General features: G+C 38.4%; 1 protein-coding gene across 3 annotated transcripts in view; it reads right to left on the reverse strand.

The window, feature by feature from the left end:
* Window positions 1-21,175, reverse strand: part of LOC126236301 (zinc finger protein ubi-d4) — a 223,512-nt gene that overhangs the window by 89,621 nt on the left and 112,716 nt on the right. Inside the window, exon 7 of one of the 3 annotated variants that reach the window (XM_049945498.1) lies at window positions 19,264-19,569. The exons of 1 other annotated variant lie outside the window; for it this stretch is intronic. In XM_049945498.1, coding sequence (XP_049801455.1) covers window positions 19,264-19,569 — 306 coding nt within the window. Of the gene's footprint in view, window positions 1-19,215; window positions 19,570-21,175 lie in introns of all 3 variants that reach the window. One more of the 3 variants, XM_049945497.1, reaches the window with a different exon arrangement.

The raw sequence follows: 21,175 nt of genomic DNA on the forward strand, positions 1-21,175 counted from the left end.
TTAAACTTACTTATTAGATAGCAATAAAACAAAAAAATTAACTACAGATTAAGATCCTCTCTCAGAAGGATTTATATCAATTCATGCATGATGAAGTGTAAGCTGAACTTCATTTTCATTTTGTAGGTGTCTCTTTTGAAATTAAATTTTGAGTGACTTCACTTAGTAACCTCTGTTGGTATCTGCTATGTTTTACAATTTCTTAATATTTCAGTTTGGCTTGTCATTCATTGTGAAGAATTTCAGTAATGAGTGTTTGAGATTCATTGCCAAATGATTCATATTTCTATTGGCCCTAAATAGGTCTTCTGATGTTACGTACAGGTCGTCATCTTCTTTTATACAACAGGCTTAGGTCTATTCCACCTTCACAAACTGTCTGTCCATCTCTCTTTCAATCTTTCTGCCTCTTGTTCACCTACCAATTCCCATTAATGCAAAAATGGCAAGCCATGTGGTGGGCATCCACTGTATTTGTCCCCACCAAATATTACGGTCATTAGTTAATCTGTTCTCTGAAGTTTCTTGTTCATGCTCTTATCACACTGTCTCATTTATTATGTGGTGAACTTGTAAGGAGACAGAGATTTGGATCACAGAGTATACTAAAACATTTCTAAATATTCTGAGCTCTCCAACTGATTTTGACATTTACCTGCAGATATAGCAATTCCCAAAACATTGGGTTAATGGTGCAGATATCTATTGAGCAGTTACTTCAAGTTTACTGACAAATTTAGTGAAGAAGCACATTCTGTGCGAATGAGGGACTGGAGTCTAATTTCTATTTGAGGAGTTTCATAAAATGTAACTTTTTGTTGCAACAGGTTATTCACCCAAGTAATTAGATGTGTGTATTTCATATAAACATTGAATTACACTGCTAATTCTGATCTCTCAGGAACCATGAAGCACAAGTACTGTATTTTTTTCCATTTTGCTGATTTAGTTGAACAGATAACCCTGTCACCCAAAATGTTTCTGCCTCTGGAGAAGTAATCAAGTTCATTTATCTATCTTATTTGTTCCACTGGTGCATCGCATGCACTTGTCCATTGGTTGTAGGCCAGCTTAAATATTACAATGAGCTTCCTCTGCATAATCTGTTAGCTATTTAATGTCATTGCTCTGCCTGCAATAGACTTTACATTTCTATACCTGGGACTGTTTATGCTTGTACCTCCATTCAAACTGTTTATCACGTGCCTTCATTGTAAACATTATGTTCACACTATTATGTACGCATTACTTGAACATTAATTTACAGGAATTGTGTCTAATGTAAATATGGTAAGGTCTGAAATGGGAACCATTAAGCTTCCTATGGCTGAATCCAAACCTGCTCAAGTAAAGTAGAAAAATGAAATTGACACAGCTGATGAAGAAGTTGTGTCAAACTGAAATGGTTACACCAGGTTTGGAGAAAGTGTGAAATACCTGGAAAATAATAAAGAGAGAGAATTTTTAAATTTTCAACTAACTGTGTAAAACTCCATGGTCAGACACTGGAGTATATGGAGTTAAAAAATGTACATTAAAATAAAGTGAAGCCACACACACACACACACACACACACACACACACACACACACACACACACACACACACAGAGAGAGAGAGAGAGAGAGAGAGAGAGAGCTGGGAAAAAAAAACCATGCTCTTTATTCTTCTAGTGGAAAAGTGTTGTTATTCTACTGAAGAATTTATTGAGGATATTTTCAAAGTTTGAACAAAGGAACTATACATTTTACTTTTTATATGCTGGAAACTACGGTATATATTTGGGCAGTAGTATTTTAGAAATGTATACAAAATAATGTGCATTTTTGTATCTCTCTCAAATAATTTTTCTTATTGTAAATCTTGACACGTCTCCTTTACATCAAATCAAATTATTCGAAGGTTGTATGTAATGAGATGAATAAACCACATTTCACAAGTATTTGAATATATTTACTAGAGATGGATCCATCATGACTGAAGGTTTAAACTCGTCACTGTAGCATAGTAGCAACCAAAAGAGGTTAATTAATATTATTATGGCATTCAGTCTACTGGCTTTTCCCCTAAATTTTGTGAGGGCAGACTGATAAGACAAACTTTTTAAACAAAATAACTTATAGAACAAATAAAAGTCTGCTTTCAAGCTCAGTAAACATTGCCCATGTTTCTCCAACTGTCTTAACCTTTCTAAAGTATATAATTTTTCAAGGTCTGCGAAAAATGAGTTTATTTCTGCCATAGTGTCTTCACTGGACATGAATTTCTTCCAACTAAGCAGATTTTTCAGGTTTGTGAAGAAATTTGTGGTAGAGTCTTATGAGACCAAACTGCAGAGGTAATTGGTCCCTAAGCTTACACACTACTTAATCTAACTTGAACTAACTTACGCTAAGGACAACAACACACCCATGCCCGAGGGAGGACTCGAACCTCCAACTGCAGAATATATGGGCCCTGTCTGGCAAAGATCTACTCATGAAAAATAAGCAGATGTAGTCCTGAATGAGACAGAAGTATCTTCCTACTCTTGTAAATCAGATCTACGAGCTTATGAGCATAGCTTCCACTGGAGCAAGGAGAAGAATGGCTGTAGCAGTTGAAAAACAAGAGCAAGAGACAGATCCTAGGCACCCATGAACTACATAATCACTCAATTAATACCAAGTAGAACTGTGGTCGAAATTGCCTCCAATAACCTCAAACTGAGGGAGGAAATTTCTGGGGTTTCAAAATCGCTTATATATGTACATCTACTCCGCAGGCCACCCCATGTTGCACAGCAGAGAGATATCTTGTACCCCTATTAGCCATTTCCTTGCCTATTTCACTTATAAATAGAGAGAGGGAAAAAATTATTGTTTATGCCCCTGTAGCCCTAATTTCCCTTACCTTATCTTCATGGTCCTTACACAAAATGTAAACTGTTGGCAGTAGAATCGTTCTGCCGGTTCTCTGAATTTTCCAATAGTATTTCGCAAAAAGAACACCTTCATCCCTCCACAAATCACCATTTGAGTTCACAAAGCATCTCCATGATACTCGCATGTTGATCGAACACACCAATAACAAATCTAGTACTCCACCTTTGAATTGTTTCAGTGTGTCTCTTCACAGATGAGTCATACTTCCCTATAATTCTTTGAATAAATCAAATTTGACCCTTCTCCTTACCTGCTACTGTCATGTGCTCCTTCTATTTCATATAGCTTTCAATGTGCAAAAGTTTTACACTTCTGAACATTTGGAGCAAGTTGCCGATCTCTACACCACAACAATATCTTATCAAGATCTGACCCCGGTCACAACTTTCACTTATCCCATCATACGAGCGTACTTTTGACAGAAAGCATAGGTGCAGTATTGAGTCAAATGCTTTTTGGAAACCAAGAAATACTGCATCTACCTGGTTGGCTTGATACAAAGCTTTCAGTATGTCTTAAAAGTGCAAGTCTGGTTTCACATGATCGATGTTTTCGAAATCTACGCTGGTTGGCATCGAGGTGGTCATTCTGTTTAAGATAAGTGCCTTTTTCCATGAACCGGGTAAAGTTTTTTGTTTGAGGGATCTACGATAGATTATAGTTAGAAGATGGGCTAACTCAGATGCATATTCAGTATAGAATGTGACAGGAATTCCATTGGGGCCTGGAATTTGCTCAATTTTAATGATTTCAGTTGTTTCTCACACCAGTGACATTAATACTTATTTCATTCATCTTTTCAGTGGTATGAGGATTAAATTGGGGCATTTCTCCTGAGTTTTCCTTTGTAAAGGAACATTTGAAAATGGAGATAAGCATTTCAGCTTTTGCTTTGCTACCCTCCATTTCAGTTCCTGTCTCATTTGCTAGAGACTGGATGCTAACTTTGGTGCCACTAACAACCAGAATTTCTTTCGGTTCTATGAAAGACCACACAATAATATTCTGCTATTGTAGTCACTGAACACATCACACATTGCTCTCTTGACAGGCAAACGTGTTTCATTCAGCATCTCTCTACCTACAGCTCTACACTTTCTTTCACACCTACTATTTAGTAACCTCTGTTTCTTTAGAAGTTTCTTTACAATGATTGTATACTGTGGAGGTTCCCTCCCATTATTAACTGATCTACTGGGTACATATCGATTCAGTGCGTGGTCAACTATTCTTTTAAACTTGAGCCAGACTTCCGCTATATGTTCCAAATCTGTGCTGAAAGTTTCAAGTTCCTCATTGAGATATGACACTACTGATTTTTTATCTAGAGTAATGAACATGTATATCTTTCTGCTTGTTTTAGCTGTCTTTTGTACTTTGGTAATCATTGTTGCCTCAACTGTGGGATGGTCACTGATACCAGTTTTGGTGTGAACATCCTCAAAGAGGTCAAGTCTAATTGTTGCCATTAGATCCAATACATTTCCATTGTAAGTGGGATTCCTAACTATCTGTTCTAGTCAGTTATCAAAGAAGGCATTTAGTAAAGTTTTGCAGGATATCTTATCAACGCCCACCACTAACAAAACTGCAATTTTCACAATTGATTATTGGATGATTGAAGTCTCCACTAATGATTGCAGTATGATTGGGGAACTTACGTACAAGTGAACTGAGGTTTTCTCTAAAGTTGATGGTTACATCACGAGATGAGTCTGGTTGGCGATAGAAAGATCCAAAATCATTTTATGCCCATCCTTGATAATGAGTCTTGCCCAAACAATCTCACATGCAGCTTCAATTTCTACCTCTGTGGTCCTGAGTTTTGTGTCTACTGCGACAAATACCCCAGCTCCATTTCACATTTGCCTATCGTTTTGAGATACCAGATAGCAGAACTCATTTACTACTTTAACAGTCTCACTTCCTAATCTAATTCCCTTAGCATCATCTGATTTAATTGGACTACATTCCATTATCCTCGTTTTGCTTTTGTTGATGTTCATCTTATACCCTCCTTTCATGACACTGTCCATTCCGTTCAACTGCTCTTTTCTGAGTCCTTTGCTGTCTCTGACAGAATTACAATGTCATCGTCAAAACTCAAAGTTTTTATTTCTTCTCCGTGGATTTTAATACCTACTCCTAATTTTTCTTTTGTTTCCTTTACTGCTTGCTCAACATACAGATTGAATAACATCGGGGAGAGGCTACAACCCTGTCTCACTCCCTTCCCAACCACTCCTTCCCTTTCATGTCCCTCAACTCATATAACTGCCATCTGGTTCTTCTACAAATTGTAAATAGCCTTTCGCGCCCCTGTATTTTACCCCTGCCACCTTCAGAATTTGAAAGAGGGTATTCCAGTCAACATTGTCAGTCGTAGGGTCAGTATTGCCTCACGTGTTCCAACATTTCTACAGAATCTGAACTGATTGTCCCCAAGGGCGGCTTCTACCAGTTTTTTTATTTGTCTGTAAGAGTTTGTGTAAGTATTTTGCAGCCGTGACTTATTAAACTGATAGCTCGGTAATTTTCACACCTGTCCACCTACTTTCTTTGGGATTGGAATTATTATATTCTTCTTGAAGTCTGAGAGTATTTCACCTGTCTCATACATCTTGCTCACCAGATGGTAGAGTTTTGTCAGGAATGGCTCTCCCAAGGCCATCAGTAGTTCTAATGGTATGTTGTCTAGTCCTGGGGCCTTGTTTCGACTTAGGTCTTTCAGTGCTCTGTCAAACTCTTCACGCAGTACCATATCTCCCATTTCATCTTCATCTACATCCTCTTCCATTTCCATAATATTGTCCTCAAGTACATCGCCCTTGTATAGGCCCTCTATATACCCCTTCCATCTTTCTGCTTTCCCTTCTTTGCTTAGAACTGGGTTTCCACCTGAGCTCTTGATATTCATACAAGTGGTTCTCTTCTCTCCAAAGGTCTCTCTAATTTTCCTGTAGGCAGTATGTATCTTAACCCTAGTGAGATAATCCCCTACATCCTTACATTTGTCCTCTAGCCATCCCCGCTTAGCCATTTTGCACTTCCTGTCGATCTCATTTTTGAGACGTTTGTATTCTTTTTTGCCTGCTTCATTTACTGCATTTTTATATTTTCTCCTTTCATCAATTAAATTCAATACTTCTTCTGTTACCCAAGGATTTCTACTAGCCCTCGTCTTTTTACCTACTTGATCCTCTGCTGCCTCTGCTTAGCATACCCGTTGCTTCTGCTAATGTAAATTTCTCCACAGGTTTCACACAGTTGGGAATGAATGTCCACCAGCGCAGTCTTTTTTTGCAGACAAAACACACACACACACACACACACACACAGAGAGAGAGAGAGAGAGAGAGAGAGAGAGAGAGAGAGAGTGCAATTCACACCCAGCGTGAGATGTGAGTGGGAGCTCAACCTCTAACGATTGCCAAGCCAAGACCGAGCATTGCAGACAGCTTGCTGGGGTGGAAAATGGGAGAGACAGAACAAAGCTACACACCAGTTTGCCAGATCCTGCATAACAGCATTCTTCACGACTGCTGGTGCTTGGGAACATTATTTTATGGACAACCCTCATAAGTAACATGTTCATTATGCTCGAATAGTTACCTTAGTTTGTTATTTTGTAACTCTGCCAGCTCATTCCCCCATTAACACACTGTTCTTCACAACAATGTAGTGTCAGCACTCAATGTGGCAACACAGAGTAATGCATTATTTTCGTTGCACGAGCCCCTGGTGTCACAACAGCTTGCTCATTTCCTTGTATCCATGCATGTGCCAGCACCCAGCAACATTATACTATCTTCACTTGGCAAATGACTGAAGATTACTTAGAGAATTGGAGTAGATGAGAAAATTAGTCTGTGGATATTGTCTCATCTGCTCCTGCATTTTTAACAACACCAACAGATCAGATAAATGCACCTCAAAGCAAATTGTTAAAGACACAGCCAGGAAAAACTGTAGAATAGTTGACAGAATCTTCTTGTTTAGATTTATCAGTGCATATATTTGTAAAGTTTTGATGATTACCTAAAAATGTATAAAAAGCTTACCCCTACAAACATGGATTTTGAAGCTAAATGTTTCCACAGATGAGTGTGTTGCATCAAAATAGCGAGGCACAGTCTGATAGATGGATTTAAAACTGTTGAGTGCTAAACTGCATTGTGATCAGTGTCCTTTCTCAATGTCATGGCACTAGTGTAGAAAGTCATAAAAAATTTCATATACAAACTGTGGTATATGTATTCATGCCACTGTCATACAGTAATGGTATTAATAAAACAGTGGATGGCATTAAGACGGCTGGCTAACGGCGGAAGTAGCAGGATGAGCCAGCCACCCAAAAGCTCATGAAAACCGTCCTCCAATTAAATTGGGCATGAAGCTACACAAAATGCCAACAATTTATTTGCTATTGTTTCATCAGTACCAAAAATTAAGGTATGCCCCTCACTAGACCAAAGGCTTCCCTCTTATCAGTTTAAAAAATGCACAACATTGAAACAGTGTACTGTGCATGTGATACCACAAACACTGCATTCCAGTAGATCTTCATGCTTCAAAAGGTAAGCATGTTTCCTTGGGCAGAGTACACTACAAAGCTGCATTAGCACCACTTTGCCACTTCCTGGAGTTAGAATGGAAGTGTGCATACACAAATAGTTGGTTTGACCAACCACAGCTTGTTGTTGACCACTTCCAGCCTCTGTCTTTCCCACTCAGCCAACACTCTCTTTGTTACCCATTACACTAGCGTGTAGTCGGATATTAAGTTGAACTGTGGTATTTTCCTGGCAAGTCTGTCTTTGCTACCCTCCCATTATTAACTGATCTACTGGGTACATATCGATCCAGTGCGTGGTCAACTATTCTTTTAAACTTGAGCCAGACTTCCGCTATATGTTCCAAATCTGTGCTGAAAGTTTCAAGTTCCTCATTGAGATATGACACTACTGATTTTTTATCTAGAGTAATGAACATGTATATCTTTCTGCTTGTTTTAGCTGTCTTTTGTACTTTGGTAATCATTGTTGCCTCAACTGTGGGATGGTCACTGATACCAGTTTTGGTGTGAACATCCTCAAAGAGGTCAAGTCTAATTGTTGCCATTAGATCCAATACATTTCCATTGTAAGTGGGATTCCTAACTATCTGTTCTAGTCAGTTATCAAAGAAGGCATTTAGTAAAGTTTTGCAGGATATCTTATCAACGCCCACCACTAACAAAACTGCAATTTTCACAATTGATTATTGGATGATTGAAGTCTCCACTAATGATTGCAGTATGATTGGGGAACTTACGTACAAGTGAACTGAGGTTTTCTCTAAAGTTGATGGTTACATCACGAGATGAGTCTGGTTGGCGATAGAAAGATCCAAAATCATTTTATGCCCATCCTTGATAATGAGTCTTGCCCAAACAATCTCACATGCAGCTTCAATTTCTACCTCTGTGGTCCTGAGTTTTGTGTCTACTGCGACAAATACCCCAGCTCCATTTCACATTTGCCTATCGTTTTGAGATACCAGATAGCAGAACTCATTTACTACTTTAACAGTCTCACTTCCTAATCTAATTCCCTTAGCATCATCTGATTTAATTGGACTACATTCCATTATCCTCGTTTTGCTTTTGTTGATGTTCATCTTATACCCTCCTTTCATGACACTGTCCATTCCGTTCAACTGCTCTTTTCTGAGTCCTTTGCTGTCTCTGACAGAATTACAATGTCATCGTCAAAACTCAAAGTTTTTATTTCTTCTCCGTGGATTTTAATACCTACTCCTAATTTTTCTTTTGTTTCCTTTACTGCTTGCTCAACATACAGATTGAATAACATCGGGGAGAGGCTACAACCCTGTCTCACTCCCTTCCCAACCACTCCTTCCCTTTCATGTCCCTCAACTCATATAACTGCCATCTGGTTCTTCTACAAATTGTAAATAGCCTTTCGCGCCCCTGTATTTTACCCCTGCCACCTTCAGAATTTGAAAGAGGGTATTCCAGTCAACATTGTCAGTCGTAGGGTCAGTATTGCCTCACGTGTTCCAACATTTCTACAGAATCTGAACTGATTGTCCCCAAGGGCGGCTTCTACCAGTTTTTTTATTTGTCTGTAAGAGTTTGTGTAAGTATTTTGCAGCCGTGACTTATTAAACTGATAGTTCGGTAATTTTCACACCTGTCCACCTACTTTCTTTGGGATTGGAATTATTATATTCTTCTTGAAGTCTGAGAGTATTTCACCTGTCTCATACATCTTGCTCACCAGATGGTAGAGTTTTGTCAGGAATGGCTCTCCCAAGGCCATCAGTAGTTCTAATGGTATGTTGTCTAGTCCTGGGGCCTTGTTTCGACTTAGGTCTTTCAGTGCTCTGTCAAACTCTTCACGCAGTACCATATCTCCCATTTCATCTTCATCTACATCCTCTTCCATTTCCATAATATTGTCCTCAAGTACATCGCCCTTGTATAGGCCCTCTATATACCCCTTCCATCTTTCTGCTTTCCCTTCTTTGCTTAGAACTGGGTTTCCACCTGAGCTCTTGATATTCATACAAGTGGTTCTCTTCTCTCCAAAGGTCTCTCTAATTTTCCTGTAGGCAGTATGTATCTTAACCCTAGTGAGATAATCCCCTACATCCTTACATTTGTCCTCTAGCCATCCCCGCTTAGCCATTTTGCACTTCCTGTCGATCTCATTTTTGAGACGTTTGTATTCTTTTTTGCCTGCTTCATTTACTGCATTTTTATATTTTCTCCTTTCATCAATTAAATTCAATACTTCTTCTGTTACCCAAGGATTTCTACTAGCCCTCGTCTTTTTACCTACTTGATCCTCTGCTGCCTCTGCTTAGCATACCCGTTGCTTCTGCTAATGTAAATTTCTCCACAGGTTTCACACAGTTGGGAATGAATGTCCACCAGCGCAGTCTTTTTTTGCAGACAAAACACACACACACACACACACACACACACACACACACACACACACACACACACACACACACACACACAGAGAGAGAGAGAGAGAGAGAGAGAGAGAGAGAGAGTGCAATTCACACCCAGCGTGAGATGTGAGTGGGAGCTCAACCTCTAACGATTGCCAAGCCAAGACCGAGCATTGCAGACAGCTTGCTGGGGTGGAAAATGGGAGAGACAGAACAAAGCTACACACCAGTTTGCCAGATCCTGCATAACAGCATTCTTCACGACTGCAGGTGCTTGGGAACATTATTTTATGGACAACCCTCATAAGTAACATGTTCATTATGCTCGAATAGTTACCTTAGTTTGTTATTTTGTAACTCTGCCAGCTCATTCCCCCATTAACACACTGTTCTTCACAACAATGTAGTGTCAGCACTCAATGTGGCAACACAGAGTAATGCATTATTTTCGTTGCACGAGCCCCTGGTGTCACAACAGCTTGCTCATTTCCTTGTATCCATGCATGTGCCAGCACCCAGCAACATTATACTATCTTCACTTGGCAAATGACTGAAGATTACTTAGAGAATTGGAGTAGATGAGAAAATTAGTCTGTGGATATTGTCTCATCTGCTCCTGCATTTTTAACAACACCAACAGATCAGATAAATGCACCTCAAAGCAAATTGTTAAAGACACAGCCAGGAAAAACTGTAGAATAGTTGACAGAATCTTCTTGTTTAGATTTATCAGTGCATATATTTGTAAAGTTTTGATGATTACCTAAAAATGTATAAAAAGCTTACCCCTACAAACATGGATTTTGAAGCTAAATGTTTCCACAGATGAGTGTGTTGCATCAAAATAGCGAGGCACAGTCTGATAGATGGATTTAAAACTGTTGAGTGCTAAACTGCATTGTGATCAGTGTCCTTTCTCAATGTCATGGCACTAGTGTAGAAAGTCATAAAAAATTTCATATACAAACTGTGGTATATGTATTCATGCCACTGTCATACAGTAATGGTATTAATAAAACAGTGGATGGCATTAAGACGGCTGGCTAACGGCGGAAGTAGCAGGATGAGCCAGCCACCCAAAAGCTCATGAAAACCGTCCTCCAATTAAATTGGGCATGAAGCTACACAAAATGCCAACAATTTATTTGCTATTGTTTCATCAGTACCAAAAATTAAGGTATGCCCCTCACTAGACCAAAGGCTTCCCTCTTATCAGTTTAAAAAATGCACAACATTGAAACAGTGTACTGTGCATGTGATACCACAAACACTGCATTCCAGTAGATCTTCATGCTTCAAAAGGTAAGCATGTTTCCTTGGGCAGAGTACACTACAAAGCTGCATTAGCACCACTTTGCCACTTCCTGGAGTTAGAATGGAAGTGTGCATACACAAATAGTTGGTTTGACCAACCACAGCTTGTTGTTGACCACTTCCAGCCTCTGTCTTTCCCACTCAGCCAACACTCTCTTTGTTACCCATTACACTAGCGTGTAGTCGGATATTAAGGTGAACTGTGGTATTTTCCTGGCAAGTCTGTCTTTGCTACCCTGTCAGCTTTCTCATTCTTCTTGACTCCCGCAGTCCACGGACCCAGTAGAAGACCCCCCCCCCCTCTCGCCTATCTGGGAGATGGATAGTGTCCTGAACCATTCAACAATCGCATATGGTGATAAAATTTGCTGAATAGCTTGTAGAGCACTAAGAGTGTCTGTACAGACAAGCCACTTGCTTGCACTAAGAAGTCTCATGTTCTCCAGTGCCTTCTTGACCATCCACAGCTCTGCATAGCACACAGAGAAGTGGCTTGGTAAGCAGATATTAATGATATAATGGAGAAAGATAAGAGAACACCCAGCACTGTCCCCTTGCTTTGGTCCATGGGTGAAAACTGCCATGTGCTCACAACACTGTGATAAAATGCAGTTAAAAACATTTTTAAATCTATTGATGGTCTGATGGTTTTGCTGTACTTCATCATGTCTAAGTTAGTCCTTCACATGGACAGAAAAAAGCTTAGTTAACCGATAACCAGTAAACCTTCACTGTATGGATCGTTCAACTCAACACTGATAACACGATGTTTGGAGATGGGCCTCACTTTGTATAGTTCTTGCGCTATAGTAAGAGAGAGCTCACCAGCCTGTGCACAGAGGCTTGAAATGGGACTAGTTCAGTAGCCTTCTGTACCCCGTCTAAGACCTGCATGAGGACAGCATTCAATAAGTTCAAAGATAAAAATTCAGCTGAACTATACACAATGCAGCCATAGTCAAGTTGCATGCGGGTGAAGGTTCTATACAGAACGTGAGCAGGCTGGATCGATCTGTTCCCCAGTTCTTACCGTTCAGACATTTTAAGATGTTTAGTGCCTTCAGATATCTACAGATAGATTGTGGACATGTGACAGCCATGTTAACCTCTGACAAAAGATGAATCCTAAACCACAATGAGGTCTTAAAATTCAAGGTGGTGTCCCACAGCATAAGTTCTGGGAATGTAAAGGACTGACATGAAGGATTAGAACACACACAGTTTTTTTTTTTTATTTTTCCTGTAGAGAATTTAAAATCTGTTGTATCAGTCAATTGGTTTAGTATCTTTAAGGGTTAGCTGTAGTTGATGTGTCATACTCGTGAGATTAGACGAAGAGTAGAATACTGCAAAGTCATCCACAAATAAGGAATATTTGACTGGACTCCTTATTGACTTATTATAGTAAAAAGAGCAATGCTGAAAGCGCTATCCCTAGGAGTATCATTCTGCTGAAGGAATAGGTTGGAATATGTAGCATCGACTTGATACTGGAAGTACTGTTCAGTGAGGAGGGACTGCAAGCAATACATGAAATCTTCATTCATGCAGTTGATGACAACATTTTGTCTCCAGATGGTATCATAAACTTCCCAAACATCAAAGAATATACCAATAAACTGCTTTTTGTGTAGGAATGACTCATTTATCACCCCCCTTTGATAACAGGAGCTTCAAGGGTAGAGCAATATTTTTGAAATGTAGATTTGAAATGGCTGAGCAATTCCCTTGTTTTGAGAGTCCACACTAGGCATCAACACGCTATCCTCACTAGATTAGATTAGAGTAGAATTACTTTCATTCCAACTGATCTGTAGCGAGGAGGTCCTCCAGGATGTAGAACATATCAGAAAAACAATAACACATGAAAAATATTTACAACTAAAATAAATAAGCTAATGTACCTTCCACAGGTCCCAAGTGGAATGATAGTGGTTTTTTTTAATGAACATTATATGAAAGGATCATTTTACAACACTCATTTACTAAGATTGCATTAATGCATTAATGCGAATTTAAAATTTTAAAAAAATGTTTTTATTTATTTATAAGGTAATAAACATATAATAGAACTACTACAATACTTATTTACAATGAACACAATACTGCACTGAAATGGTGCAGAAGTTAGATTGTGTACACACACACACACACACACACACACACACACACACACACACACACACAAATCAAAATCAGTTGGTTCTACTAAGAAATTCATCAATGGAGTAGGAGGAGTTGGCCACCAATAAATCCTTTACGCTTCTCTTAAACTGAATTTCATTGGTTGTTAAGCTTTTTATGGCTGCTGGCAAGTTATTGAAAATGTGTGTTCCTGAATAATGCACACTTTTTTGTACAAAAGTAAGTGACTTTAAATACTTGGGAAGATTATTTCTAGTATTGATTCCATGAACTGAGCTGTTGCTTTGAAAAAGTGATATATTGTTAATGACAAATTTCATTAAGGAATAATTATACTGGGAAGCAATAGTTACTATCCCTACCTCCCTAAACAGGCCTTTGCAGGATGTTCTTGAGTGCACACCAAACATAACTCTCATTGCACATTTTTGTGCCCAGAAAACTTTAGGTTGGCTTGATGAATTACCCCAAAAAATAATCCCATGTGACATTATGGAGTGAAATTAAGCATAGTACGCCATCTTTTTCATTTTTATATCCCCTACGTCTGACAGAATTCACATTGCAAATAGAGATTTGTTTAGACACTTCAGCAGTTCTGTGGTGTGCTCCTCCTAGTTGAATTTATTATCAAGCTGTAATCCCAAGAATTTAACACTGTCCACTTCTTCTTTCTGCTTGTCATCGTATGTTAGGCATATACTCATGGGACACCCCATACAAGTTCTGAACTGCATGTAGTGTGTTTTTTCAAAGTTTAGTGACAAAGAATTGGCTAGGAACCAGTGCTCAATGTCCAAAAATATTTTATTTTACTATACAACACAACATTCCTGTAGCCATCTGGAGATAGCCTGTCCTTTGTTGACTTCAGAAGTGGTACTGGAATTGCCTCCCGCCATGGATCTGGATATTTTGTTGAAGAGGCGCAAGAGGACTTTTTTGTCTCCGTGTTTAGAAGTCTTAGCATGCCATGTTGAATCTTCTCAGGTCCTGGAGCAGTGTCACAAGCTGCTGTTAGTGAAGACTGTAGTTTCGACATGGGGAAAGGGTAGTTATATGGTACCGAATTGCCAGTCGAAAACTCTGGACTGTTTTTCTCCATGTGTTCCCATTGTTGGCAGAATCGATGATTCATGTAATAAGCAGGGATCAAATGACAAAAGTGTCTTGCCATTGTCTATGCTATTTCCATAGGTGCTGCTTGAAGGACACAATTTAAAAAAAAAATATGGCAGCTACTGGGCCTGGACTTTTATTCCCTGTGTTGACTCCCATACCTTTGCAGCAAGTGCGGAATGGTTAAGGGCACTTAAGAATTCTCTCCATGCGCTCCTTGATGATTCATTTAACTTTGGCCATTACCTGCCAAAAGGCAGGTTGTCTCCACTAAGCTCATTCCTTCCCTTCCTAAAACTACGTAACATAGCTCGACTTTCTCTATCTGCTAACTGACATTCCTCATTCCATCAAGGGACAGATTTTCTTCTAGGCTGGTTTGAAGACAAAGGAACAGATGAACCAGCAGCAATAGTGCATTACAATCATCAGCACTTTCTGACTGAAAATGGAATTCCAGAGTAATTTCCTGATTATGAAGATAGTGATAATGGCTCAGAATTTTTGAGGAATTAAAGCAAAAAATGTTTCAAACTAAGTATGTTGTATCCTTAGTCAAATTTCCTGTTGGAAAGACTAACTATGTGGTTTCAAAGTGGTTTTATTTTCAAATACAACATCAGAAGAGAGAGGCACACACAAAGTCACTTCAGGGGGAAGGAGTGATATTAGTCTCCTAGGTATCGCACTTATACAGAGGGGAAGACTTTAGTTGAGAGAAAACTATGAACTGGACGACGACTGATCATATGCCAGATATGGCTGTATTTTCCAGACAATTTGACCATTGCAAGAGAATAATGTGTTCTCAGGGAAGCAAGAAGCTGACTGGAAAAGGGTGATTTAAAGATGAATACTATCAGTGTAGTGAGTACAAATTCACACAATGTACATTATAGTGCTTCAAAATTTATTGTGCAACACAGAAAAACATTTCACAGAAGGCCCTCAAAAATCATACAATTTAGATATATTTATTTAACAAACTTTTGATGTTAAAGAATTGCATTATTTTTTGAAAAATTCTGTACATGTACACTTATTCAATTTTTCCTCGTTTTAAGGACGATATTATAGGAAATACATTACGGAAGTGCATATCAATTCAAGAGCAAGGTGTTACACACCACTTTTAATTAGAAAATATATGTTTTTCATTAATAAAAATACTGCCACCATGAAATAAACTTCCTAATAAAAGTTACTAGATTTGAAAAAATGGTAAAAACTGAGATTTTTAGCATAGGTTTCCACTTTTCAGCTCAAAATGCAAATTATTAAATTGTTAAATTACAACTAAAAACTTATTTCTTTAAGTTATGGATAAAATTGAAGGCTTCTTGGACTTAATCTAATCCAAAACAGCCAGGGATACACTATTAACTAGGTAGTGTATCTGCTCCAGCCTTGTGTTAAAAAATAGTTAGTTATGAAAACGTTTAAAATATTCAGTTCACCAAACCATTTGTGAATCCATTAGGGATAGTTTTCCTGGACTCGTAGGGCCATTTTACTCTAAAAAGATATCCAGAAGGCTTACAATTTGTTTATCTGTCTCCAAAGCAAACTAAGTTCATAATCCAAAACTGAGAAATATAAATGTAATTCTCTCTCATATCTGGTGTTCTCTCACACATTTGACCTGCTTTACTACTACATGGACTGTACTCCAGTGATCACCCCGTTACAAAATGTGCTCCATCATTTACTTATAAATATACTCTGGTGAGCACAGAAACCTACCTGTGTGATTTTCAGGAAAAAGTAATCTGGATTCTGAATAACTTGCCTCTCTTTTCTAACATCCCCTTAAGGAGGGGTCTCATCCTCACAATATTTGAGTTGCTTTCAATCTCACATTTCAAATCTTCCCATCCTGTCTAGCTTTCCTCCCCAGGTAAGGAACTAATGATTTTAAAAGTTAGGATACTCTTCTCTACTTTGAATTGTCTATTGACAGTACTTGAAATGTAGCTGCAAGAAGGTACAGTAATGGGCAGCCATTCTGTCCTTTAAGGAGCATGTCAAAGTTTATTTAAAGTTCTCATAAATTAAAGAGCTTAAGGTGTTATCCTGCTGCAAAAAGCCACTCCCTTTACAATTCTGACAGATAGAAATAGTAGTATCCCATTATTAGTATATTTTTTAGTTCTGCATTTACTGGCAAATTTCTGTGGGTTTTTTCATAAGTGTGTGCTTTGATCTTAGGTGCATCATATGTCATTATGTTGAATAAAAATTTCATAATGGTGAAAAATTAGCAGTTAATTGCTCAAGCAATTATCATTAATAATGTCACTGATATCACGTAAGCCAGAAACTGCAGCACTGTGATAGCATCTTACTGCAGACGATTTCCTCATTAGAATTTCTTTCCTTATCAAACCCCCAATCATCAATCACCTCCACATTTTTTGGCTATGTAATGCTGCTTGGCTTTCTGTTTTCCCTGTCTTCCTGCAACTTTTAATCACATTTCCTTAACCCCATGCAAAACAGTGAACAAAAAGAAAGGAAGAAATAATAATTACTGCTTTTTCCAAATGTGCATTTCTCTGTCTTACAGCAACTTTTAATCACATTTCCTTAACCCCATGAAAAATAGTGAACAAAAAGAAAGAAAGAAATAATAATTACTCCTTTTACAGATGTGCATTTATCTGTTCAAAGGAAATAGAAAGAAAAGTAAAAGGAAAGAAAAGTAAAGTCATTGAAAATGTCTTTAAAAGCAATTTAAGGTGATTGATATTAACAGTTTATAGCTCATGTCAAAATTCTCTAATGTAGCTGTGAACTAGACAGCTAAAAAATCTCTCCCAATGAGTAGTATCAAATGAAAAACAGAGAATAATAACAAATGTTTTAAAGGTAAACTTGGAATATTCTGCAGTTTATTACAAACAAAATTCTCCCATGACCCTGCATAGTAAACTAATATAAAACAATTTAGTAAAGAGACTGTACTAAAGAGTTCTTTGGTATGCGTTACAGGCCATACCCAATTCTTCAGTCTAAAATGATTGTACAAGAAACAGTCACAAATTAAGTATTCATTTACATTAAAATTATGATGAACAGCCAGCTGTCATTAGTGTGCATTATGAAAAGAAGTGACAAAGAACAAAACTAATGAGGTGTCAAAGTATGCAGAACTGGCAATTCTGGAAGTAAAACATATATAGTTCATGTAAATATATAACTAGCAACAGATGATTACATGTTCCAATGCAAAAAGGAATAATGGTGAAAAATCTGAAATATAAAATTTAATAGCAAATAGAACATTCCCAACTGATTTCACCTGTATGCGAAATAGCTAATTCATGCAAATAAAATGCTGAATAATAACTGCAACTATGGAAAGCATAATTATGAAAATTGAAAAGCTCAATGATGCAAAAGTCACATGATGACTAATGTAAGACAGTAAAAGGAGATGCTACCAGCTGAAAATTGCTACTGGAAATACACAGCACTTAAATCCATGAATATAAAAATCAACTGCATGGCAAAGAACTACAAAATGTCATATGGTGTACAATGGGCTTAAAAAAAGATGTCTTTTCTCGTAAAAGTTTAGAACATATACATCTACACTCATCACATGATGCTATCTGTCAAATAAAAATGAAATATGTCAGAAAGTTCCAAAATGGTATCTGCAAGCAGGTCAGTCTTTTTGTAATGTGCTCACATTTATAGTGATACAAATGCACGATCGTTGAAACAATTGCTTGTTTAAGTAAGTAACATAAAGACTGGCTATTAAAGGCAAGCATAGTGCATGTTCTCATTTGAAACATTCGCATCAGATTTGTTTTATGAAACGCAAACATGTATTTGCTCAGAATGCAGTTGTCATTAGTGTCGAGAATCCACTGGAGAGCACAGCGTAAAGACAATTACAAGAACACCAAAATGGCTGTTCCAACAATACTGTTTCATTAAGTGCACATCTAATGACTAATAATGTACATGTTTTTGTGAGAGACGAATTTAATTCTTAAATGCTTTCCATTATTTCTGAATGTCTTGCACAATATGGAATTTTTAGACTGGCAATGCAGAAACAGTTGGCAGGTTTGATTAAATTAAATGAGATAGTTATCTAAAATTTCTAGCACTCTGATGTTCCATCTAATTTTCTTCTTACAATTAAGAAACTGTGTACCACACCATCAAACAAATAAGTAACTGGTGGAAATTGTTATGTAACTAGTCAGTTCCTCACACAACTTAAAGGGAAGGAAAAACCGTGCAAGAAGCCTAACTGTGAATATGACAGTGACAGCACTGTGTTAGAATATTTTTCACTCATGAGTTAGCATTATGAGACTTTCACATAAAAGGTGGTGTTGCATGAAGCACACAAGATCCTAGTCAGAAGCAGTGGCTTTAGCATCTCAACAGAAATGGTACACAGTCACAACACTCACAAAACACTATGAGAAACCCAATGCATAATTGATTACTGACGTAATTTGAGGAACGCACCAAAATTATTTCACTCACAAATTGGTGGAGAGTAAAAATGATACAAATTCATACAAAATGCAAACACAAAAATAAAAACAACAACAAATAAATGCAAGCTGATATAATGAAGAAGAAAAAGTAGCTAACAGACTTGAAGGAAGAGCCACAACTACTCTCTACAAGGGGTCATCTCGCTATCTGTCCAGCATGCCAGTCAAGAGGTAGAGGGTATGGCGAGACTCTGACATGAGCTGCCAGCTGGCAGTGAGCGTACCAGGGGCACTTAGGAAGGTGAGGTAACTGTCCTGGAACTTGCTCCAACCTGCCTCCGGTTGTGAAGGCACTGGCACTGGAACCTGCCCAGCTGGGCCAGGGCCCTGCTGTGGTTGCAGAGCCAACGGCTGCAGTTGCTGAGCCTGTGGCGTCTGTCTGGCGAAGGGCTCACCAGCGGGTGTGGGAGCAGCAGACGTGTGGGCAGGCCCGGGTGAGCCCACAACTGGGCTTTGGCCCCCTCCCTGAAGAGGCACCTGTGCCTGCGTCGAAGGGGCATCTCCGCTCTCCTCATCCTTGTGAGAGTGAGTGTAGTGGTACGTGAGCCCAGGTCGGGTCTTGTACCGCGCTCCACACACTGAAACAAACTTAACCTGCACTTCAGACTGCCTAAATGGATATGAGCTGATGTCTCTTCGACCTATAAGTTTTTGTTTGTTTTAAAATTGAAGAATAATAGTTAAAAATGCTGTACTCAAAAGGTAATAAGAGGCTTTGGTTGCAGCTGACAGATACACACTTGGATGTAAACACCGATTTGGACTTTCAGACCACATGGAGCTTAATAGTTGGAAATAATAACAACTGTATCCTACATTGCAAAATATGATTCCTGTTGCCAACCCCTAGAATGTTTCTTACGGTGGTTTTCGAATTCACTATCAATGTTCAGGTGTGCAAGTCATCCCACAGTACACGTAATTGGGAACCTTGCACTAACATTATTTGCACTTATTTCCAATCGCATTTCATTCATGGACAGCTTTCAGGAAGAGAAACTGTCTTAATACTTCTTGAAATGCCCAAACTCCACTTTTAAAGATAAGGGGTTTGGGGAAAGTGGGAAGGTGGTCCTATGATCACTCTTCTCACTGGTTTGATGTGGATCACTATGAATTCCTCTCCTGTGCCAACCTCTTAATCTTAGAATAGCATGTCTAACACTATTATAACCTTCTTAAAAGAAAGGAAAGTTTCTCGTGACTTTAGAGAAGCCCTCCACGTGATGAGTGAGAGCTTTCTTACAGGGTAGCACCACTGAAATTTCATACACATCCTTGTAGTGCATACCAATGAACTAAACTGTCACAAAATTGTGCATATCTTCTATGAACTTATTTTCTTCAGTAATATGACTTGATATGGATCCCAAAAAGATGAACAGTACTCAAGAATTGGCTCTTAAGCGTTAAGTGTAAGCAGTTTCTTATCAGGAAGTTACACCTTCCCAAAACACTCAACAACCATAGTTTGACGTCTGACTAACCCACTATAAGGAATAGGAAACATTTCTTTTCATTCTTTTCACTGCTTCATCTTCCCCAACATTTTATTTCATCAGTGCACATTTAGCTTTCACTAGTAATGGTTCTGCCACCACCACTGCCACCACCACCACCACCACCACCACCACCACCACCACCACCAATATGAATCATCACCACCACCATTACTCAACCCAACTATCAGTTTAAAACACTGTGTAGAACACAGTTCTTTAGCTTCCACAAATATTTCCCAAGCAAATACTACAGCTAGAGGTCTGTATGGCTGTGGATATCCACAGTAATAGTGAAACTGCGGATAAAACCTTGCAAGTACATGAATATCTGCAGGTATTTTTGTGGATATCTACATAAATATGTAAATAATTACTTAGTATTGAAATGTTAAAGGTAGGTATCAATATTATCATACAATTTTCATCAAATTGTTATCTTTGCTGTTGATGAATGTGGTTTCATGAGACAGTATAGAATGTCTCTTATAATGTTAGCTGAAAACTAGCAATCAGCAGGCATTCTTGGAATGCTTGCAAGACCCAGGTTTAGCAGAAGTCTGTTTCCATCCTTACTTTCTAGCTGTGACTGTTCTGACTGCAACTATTGACTGTGTTGCCACAACTTTGTCGTTTTTGCAATCTGTGAAAGATGTTTTGGATGACATACATGGCTGCTGGCTAT

The sequence above is a fragment of the Schistocerca nitens genome, chromosome 2, assembly GCF_023898315.1.
Source record: "Schistocerca nitens isolate TAMUIC-IGC-003100 chromosome 2, iqSchNite1.1, whole genome shotgun sequence".
Taxonomy (NCBI): Eukaryota; Metazoa; Arthropoda; class Insecta; order Orthoptera; family Acrididae; genus Schistocerca; species Schistocerca nitens.